Raw genomic sequence first — 8,265 nt, 5'->3', positions numbered from 1 at the left:
AACAAATCTAGCAACTTTTTGTGGAAACCTACAGCTACTTTTCACAGAGGAGAATCACCCAAACTGCCCAGCACTCACTCTATCATTCTTGCTCTCTCTCAATCAATTTTGATCTTTCCTTATACAAATCTTAAAAGTGCTGTATTCTAAAGCATAAAAAAGAAGCTATAAACAAACTATGGCTATTTCAGTTTGCAGTGGGCCCTAGCGCGTCTCTGTGGTGAGATAAGGCTAAAGCAGTGGGAGTGTGTTAGATACGTTGTGTGTACACAGAGAGTCTGGTTTCATGATACTGATCTGTAATCAGTGTTTGTTAGGCTCCTGGTGTAGGAGTGGAAAGATCCAGTGAACAGAGAGAGAAAGAGAAAGAGTCGTCTCCTCGCTCGACCGGTCCCTTAGTCTGATCCGGGCTTTCACACAGTCAGAAGTGGAAAAGTGATATATAAAATCATTTATTTGCGAAAAAAAAGAGAAATGGCTGAAATAGCAATGAAGATGCAGAGCTATCAGATCTCAAATAATGCAAAAGAAAACAAGTTCATATTCATAAAGTTTTAAGAGCTCAGAAATCAATATTTGATGGAATAACCCTGGATTTTAATCACAGTTTTCATGTTTATATTATATATATAATTAGTAAAAAATAAAAATCTAAAGTGAGACATTACTATAGGAGCTGTGATTAAAATAATAAACTAGAAAATCAGGCAGTAATGTATCTTTGCGTGCCTCGGGCTCTGATAAGAATCGGTAAGTCTGGTATGTGTTTCCATGGGCTGAAGGGTATCAGACTCACTTCAAGCCAGAATGAGAGCGATTCTGCCAACTCCACATCTGATAATCCCCCACATTACAACACTGCGGGTGCAAAAGTTTAAATGCCTACTGCAGCTCAGTCAGAAAGGAGGATAAGCTTGGCAGCTCTATTCTTTATTCTATCTATCCATTTTATTCTATTTTATTCTATTCTGTTTTTCTATTGTTTCTGCTGTTCTATTTTATTTCTGTTCTCCAGTTTAGTCTTATTCAGTCTTATTTTCACTTTATTAGAATACACACAACTTATTCTGATCTGGTCTGTCATATTATACGCTGTTCCATTCCATTCATCTTTATTCTATACTTCTTTGTCGTTTGCTATTCTATTGTTTTCTTCTGTTCTACTGAATTTATAGTATATACTCTAGCAACCAACCTATTAGCCTAGTGACCACCAAGCAACACCTTAGCAACCACCTAGTTATATCTTTGTAACCAATGTCTATAACACAGCAACATCTTAGCAACCACCTTGTAACACCTAAGTAACCAATGTCTATTACACTGCAACACCTTAGCAACTGCTATGTTACACCTTAGCAACCAATGCCTACAACACAGCAACACCATAGCTACCACCTGGCAACATATTGGTAATAAACAGCTGCTATTTCACATATCACAGCATCATTACATGGCTGCAATGACAGTTTCTTCATCAAATGCTTGTATTGTTTTTATTTGCTGTTCCATGTTTTGTTTTCATCTGTTTCATTTCAGTTTTTATTTCAAGTTATTGTGGCTTATCCTATTTATTACATTCTATTCTCATCTATATTCTTTAAGGCTGTATTGTTTTAAATCTGTTCTCATTTACTGCTTTATCTTTCAATGATCTACTGTTTTTCTAATCCATAGTGTTTTGGCCTTTCCTATTGCATTCTATTATTTGCTGTGTATTTTTTTTTTTTAAGAATAAAATACAGTAAGAATAGAATGTTCTATTCTGCTTTAATTAAATGTGTTGTAATGCATTTCATACTATTCTATTCTTCTCTGGACTATTCTACTCTGTGCTTTTCTTTTATCGTTTTGTTCTATTTTATTCTTTTTTTGTTTCACATCTTATCCAACCCTTTCTATTTTTTTAGCATATTCTATTCTGTTCCATTCTTTTAAATTCTATCCCATTTCATTTTATTCTATTCTCTAAACTTTTGCCTTGAGAATGAACTTTAGTGAAAAGCCTACGTGGCTTTAATCAGTCTAGACACACACACACACAGTAGCCTGCTACTAATATTCTGTTCATTATTATCATTTCACATTTTTGTCCACCGCGTATTGGAAGATTCCCAGGTGAAGATGAGCTGAGGTGTCCATCAGTGTGGATGTGCTGTTCAGGACGCAGCCACTAGATGGTAACAATAGTGTTGTTCTCTCCAGGAATGTCTGTGTTAGGACAGCTTGTGTTTCCAGTGTAAACAGGCTGTGAATTTGAGTGAGAGCCATTCCAATCTAATTCTAATCTAATTCTGCTGTGGAGTGTCGGGTCTGAACCGGACCCTGTTTATCTTTAATCAGTCTTCCAGTGAATCATCCCGCTCCCTGTGACAGACACCCTATCAGCTGAGGATCATCCCAGACATAAACACAGCACCGTTTTCACAGATTCCATTCCTATTTTAATTCTGCACACTTCACTTTAGTTGTATACTATATATGGACAAAAGTATTGGGATGCCTGTTCATTCAGCTCATTTACGCTTTCTTTTTTTTATTTGTTTGTTTTTTGTTTGTTTGTTTTATTCATGCTCCTTACTGTTTAGCGAATCAAGTGAAAAAGCTGATCTTATAAGAAGTCCGAGCTGCTGAGAACTTTCCACTGCTTTCTGTAATTACTACATAACACAGTACTGTACTTTTACATTCAGTACTTGAATAGCACTTTTTACAATAAACTACTTACTGTTCTTAAACACAAAATATGTTGAATACTTTAGTACTTCTACTTAATTGTGGAGTTTAAAGAACACTTTAACTTCTACTAATACATGTCTGGGTCTCTGGTCCTTTATACATGTCTGGATGTTACACCCCTACAAAACAAATTAAAGTGCTCTAGACCAGTGATTCTCAAACTGTGGCACCTGTAACACTGGTGGTACTTGAAGCATCCAAAGGTGGTACTCTAGATGTCTTCAGAAAGAAATTCTGCATGACTGTCTGAAATCTATACAGTTTCCACCTGTAATTTTCCTAACATTGCATTTGTTTGTGTTTAGTGCTTTACCCTTTCGAACCGGTATGTAAGCTACACTTCAGGCCTTCACTCTCAGAACTACAGTTTTATTATTATCACCACCAGTTTTATTGGCCCAAGAGTAAAACCCAGTGGAACGCCACAAGATATGCTGTATCAACCAACGGTCACCAACAGTTCACAACTAAATAATAGCTAAATAAGGTAGTAAACACTGTGGTTCACTGCTTGGCACTCTTGTGCCGAGCTCCCACAAACAATAACCAAATATCTTACCAGCTTACTTACAGACTGCAAAAGCAGGAAAACTCCACACAACAGGAGAAGAACAAATATTGAAAGATATGACGTGTGAGTTACTCGTCTAGCTTGGTGTGTATAAGCGCGTGTGTGTGGTACATGTGTTTCTGTGAAATGGCTTGTTGTTGATATTTGAAAGTTTTAGTGTGGTGGTAGGTAGTGTAAAAAGTTTGAGAATCACTGCTGTATACCATCTAACCAACTAAACAGCTGCTATACAAACGTTAAACAAGTTGTAAAACTTAAAATTTGCGTCGTTTTCTCTCTCTCTTCTCCTCTTCCAAAACGTTCTCACCGTGTCTCTCTGTGTTCTTTATAAGAATATAATTCATCCTCTCATCGTTCTTCGTTATCAGGCTCTCTACACTGAGTGAGGTGTTTAGTTAAACACTGCCGGGCTGTCACTAAACGAATAACAAGCGCTATTTATTTTCCCACTCCAGCTCTGACAAACCCCGCCCATCCGCAACCCGATTGGCTCTGCAGCGTTGTGGTCCTGTGCACTGATTGGCTGATGGTTCACGCTCACGTGCTGTCAGCCAGTCAGGTTTATAAACACCGCTCTGCTCAAGAAGTCCGGAGTGAAGAGATTTCTGTTCACAGCAACTCAAAACGAATTTAACTCAAATAAAGGCAAAGCACAGAGCTGTCTCTCTCTCTCTCTCTCTCTCTCTTTCTCTCTCCGGACTGAAAGAGCGTAAATTAGAGTCACACAGCTCCATTTCTCACCTTACATCAGATCAGCATTGCTACAGCATGAATCACCTCAAAAACACCTGGAGTGGTTTCTTTAAACACGTGATTTTTTTATTACCAGTTATTATATTTTAAAATATTATATTATATTATAATATATTATATTATATTATATCTGGAGTTTTAAGATCATCTTGTGCCACTGATATAATAAGAATTTTACATAATTACATGTGTCTTCCTAGAAAAATTATAAGTATAAAACATATTTAGTTTTGCTCAACACTTTTTGTTTACAAAATAATTCCACGTGTTCTTGCATAGCCATAATGTCTTCAATACATATATGTTATATACTTTGCTATATTTTTAATTGTTATTACTGTATTTTAAATCATTTAGTCACGTGTTGTTATATTATTTATATTTTAAAATATATATTTATGTAATTCTCTAGAGATGAAAAGGAAAAACATAGATAAAAATCCATAATTTGCCTTTATGTAAAAAAATATATTTTTTTAAACAACCTACTTACACATGCACTATTTTTCACATTATGATAACTTTATGGCTTTTACAACTTGTTTACAACATTTCTAACATCTGTGTTTGTACATTTAAGTTTAGTAATGTTTCAATAAAATGATACTCAACAAAAAAAGAATACATTTTGCTAATAATAAATAAATATAAATAAATCACTACCACTGTTTACTCCGTCAAAAAGGCCCACGCTATTTCTCAGCGCTGTAAGTGCCACCCAATCACAGCGCGGGAGGTGAGACCCCTCCAATCCAATCGGAGCGCAGCGGGGGCGGTGCTTGTCTTAATGCGGGTGGGAAACAGACGCGTCACGGATTCGCCCGCCCCCGCGTTTTTAGAGGCGCGAGGAGGGAAGAGAGAGTTCAGTGTTGGCTCGCGCAGGAGCGGAGAGGAGGCGTCGTACCGTGTGCGCGTGAACAGACCCCGCCGAGCGTGAAGCGACCTCGCGCTGCCCCGCGCACGGCATGCACCCGCCGCGTGCAACCAACCGGAGCGCCACGATAAGGATAGTCTCGCGCCTGCTTTCTTCTGGCCGGACCGTCTCGCGTCCGTTGTTCCTGTTTACGCAGTGGAGCGCGCGCTGTGGGAGCTCGTGTTGACCCGCTTTTTGCATGAAACTTTGTAAGGACTTTAATTCCAGAGGTGCGTCCAGGTTGGGGGTATGAACATTTTTGCCACATGAGATGAGGAGATGCATTACTGGAATGTAAACTTTTTTTCTTAACTTAACAAGTCCTGAGACAGTCCTGAACTCATCTTCACTCTGGACTTTATATTCCAAACTTTTTTGTACACTTCTGGAAAACTGGGAAGCAAGAATGGAGGGCTCGACTCTGAAGGTTGTGGTTGGATTTGTGGTTGCACTGTGGTGTCAACTTGTAATCGCAGTGTCCAGCCTTGAAATCGGCTCCTACGACTTTGAAAGGGGTAGACCAGCCAAGTGTGAGCCCATCGTCATCCCAATGTGCCAAGGAATCGGATACAACCTCACCAGGATGCCCAACTTTATGGACCACGACAGTCAGAAAGAGGCAGCCATCAAACTCAACGAATTTGCCCCACTGGTAGAGTATGGCTGTGATGTTCACTTGCGCTTTTTCCTCTGCTCACTTTATGCACCCATGTGCACCGACCAGGTGTCCACCTCCATCCCTGCCTGCAGACCCATGTGCGAACAAGCCCGTCAAAGGTGCTCTCCAATCATGGAGAAGTTCAACTATGCCTGGCCCGAGTCGCTGGACTGCTCCAAACTGCCCACTCGGAATGACCCGAACGCGTTGTGCATGGAGGCTCCAGAGAACGACACCAAGCCAGAGCCTAAAAAAGGAGAGGGTATGCTGCCGGTGCCTCCCAGGCCCAGGCAGCCTGGCTCGGGTGGAGGTCGCCCAGGGGGCTCCGTGGGAGCCTGTGAGAACCCAGAGAAGTTCCAGTACGTGGAGAAGAGCGAGTCTTGTGCCCCTCGTTGCTCCTCGGCTGTTGATGTTTTCTGGTCCAGGCAGGACAAAGACTTTGCTTTCATCTGGATGGCCGTGTGGTCCACTCTGTGTTTTGTATCCACTGCGTTTACGGTCCTCACCTTTCTCCTGGACCCACATCGCTTCCAGTACCCTGAGAGGCCCATCATCTTTCTCTCCATGTGCTACAATGTCTACTCAGTGGCCTTCATCATCCGCTCTGTTGCTGGCGCTGAAAACATTGCTTGCGATCGTGAAAACGGGGAGCTGTACATTATCCAAGAAGGTCTTGAGAGCACGGGCTGCACCATAGTCTTCCTCATCCTCTACTACTTTGGCATGGCCAGCTCCATCTGGTGGGTCATCCTGACACTTACCTGGTTCCTGGCAGCTGGAAAGAAATGGGGTCATGAAGCTATCGAGTCGCACAGCAGCTACTTCCACATGGCTGCTTGGGGCATCCCTGCACTGAAGACCATCGTCATCCTTACAATGAGAAAGGTGGCAGGTGACGAGCTGACGGGCCTGTGCTACGTTGGCAGCATGGACGTTGGAGCACTGACTGGCTTTGTCCTCGTTCCACTGTCCTTTTACTTGGTGGTCGGAACCTCCTTTGTCCTAACCGGCTTTGTGGCACTGTTCCACATCCGGAAGGTCATGAAAACAGAGGGCACCAACACAGAGAAGCTGGAAAAGCTCATGGTCAAGATTGGCATCTACTCCATTCTGTACACAGTGCCGGCTACTTGCGTCATCGTCTGCTACTTCTATGAGCGCCTCAACATGGACTACTGGAAGTTCCGCGGCTTGGAGAGCAAGTGTGTCACCTTCCCAGGTCGCAGGAATGAGGACTGTAGTCTTGATGCGTCCATGCCCGCCGTGGCCGTGTTTATGCTGAAGATCTTCATGTCGCTGGTGGTGGGCATCACCAGCGGCGTGTGGGTGTGGAGCTCCAAGACCCTCCAGACCTGGCAGGGGCTGTGCAGTCGCAAGCTGGCAGACAGGACTAGTAGGAAGCACTGTGGTGGGGGGAGCTGCAGCAGCAGCCACTGCCATTACAAAGCCCCTGCCATGGTTTTGCACATGTCCAAGACGGACCCTTACTCGGACAGTCCGACACATGTATGAGACACTAGAGTCAGTGTGTGCTGTGGGTGGGTGTGGAGTGACCTCGTATAAATGTACTGTATTAAGGACTCAACTCACGCTTCGTTACTCCCCCCAATGTGTATGGCATTATTTTGGTGGGCACGAGGACAGTTGGCACACCAAGCCAGGCGCCAAAATGTGCCCTAAGGGGAATCTGTGGAATACGCACAAACAGAATGTCCTAAAAAAGTGGACGAATGATCAGTGTTACACTAAAGGGAATATTTTCTGTGTGTTACTGCTGGCTGTAGAAGTGCGATAAAGAGAGGACACATAAGCAGTCAATACTTTTATCAGTCATAGAACAAAAACAAAAAATGGACACTAAAAGGACTTATAAGCTGGATGCATATGGTTCAGTCTGAATTAAGCTCAATTCATGGCATTTATGTGTTTAAAGTGTTTTACTATTCTTTTATTTTAATTTATTGCATATGTATATATCTATATATTTAATTTCACTTTTGGTTCTCACAGAATGGTATTGAATGGCCCACGTCTCTGTAAAGTAAACAAGCTAAATCAATGGGCTGCTAAATCAAAGTGAGAAAAGTGCCTTTTTTGGAAAAGAAAATAAAGCATACTTTATATTTTTAACATGGTGTTATTATTTGTTAAAAAAATGAATATTTTCAGTCACAAGATAGAAGTCAATATAAAAGGATTTTACATACTTTTACTGCTCTACAGCTCAATGACATGAGCTTTTTACCCCTCTAACTGAAAAGTAAATACAAGCACAAGTATTATTATGTTTTGTTATATTATTTGTTTATTAATTTAATTTGTTGTATTATTAATATTCTACTATTATAAGAAGAATGTGACAAACTGAAGATGGTATATTACTTTTCTACCCTTTTTAGAATTTTGTACATTTTTGACATTCTCTACAGTAAATCATTTAGAAAATGTGTAGTTTGACTTTTACAGGTTAAATACATTTTATAAGATTGCAGGTAAAGCAGATGCTTTTATGATATATAAAATAAGTGGACTATCGATACATCCTTAAAAGTTCTAAGAAAATCTCCCTAAAAAAACTCTTTATTACATACTTTACTCCAATTTACTCGTATCTCCAAGTAAACTTGACTA

At 40.8% G+C, this 8,265-nt stretch overlaps 1 protein-coding gene across 1 annotated transcript; it reads left to right on the top strand.

Moving 5' to 3' along the window:
- Positions 1 to 4,917: 4,917 nt before the first annotated feature.
- fzd9b (frizzled class receptor 9b) lies at positions 4,918 to 7,764 on the top strand. The gene has a single exon (XM_049483474.1). The coding sequence runs from the start codon at positions 5,383 to 5,385 to the stop codon at positions 7,144 to 7,146; it is 1,764 nt and encodes a 587-aa protein (XP_049339431.1). The 5' UTR covers positions 4,918 to 5,382; the 3' UTR covers positions 7,147 to 7,764.
- The last annotated feature ends 501 nt before the right edge of the window (positions 7,765 to 8,265 follow it).

Source organism: Astyanax mexicanus, chromosome 9 (assembly GCF_023375975.1).
Source record: "Astyanax mexicanus isolate ESR-SI-001 chromosome 9, AstMex3_surface, whole genome shotgun sequence".
NCBI lineage: Eukaryota > Metazoa > Chordata > Actinopteri > Characiformes > Acestrorhamphidae > Astyanax > Astyanax mexicanus.
The sequence above is the reverse complement of the archived record's forward strand: the minus strand, read 5'-3'. Positions and strand labels throughout refer to the sequence as shown.

Excerpts from the sequence above, each read along its gene's own strand:
- fzd9b (XM_049483474.1), top strand. The coding sequence starts at position 5,383 with ATGGAGGGCTCGACTCTGAAGGTTGTGGTTGGATTTGTGGTTGCACTG.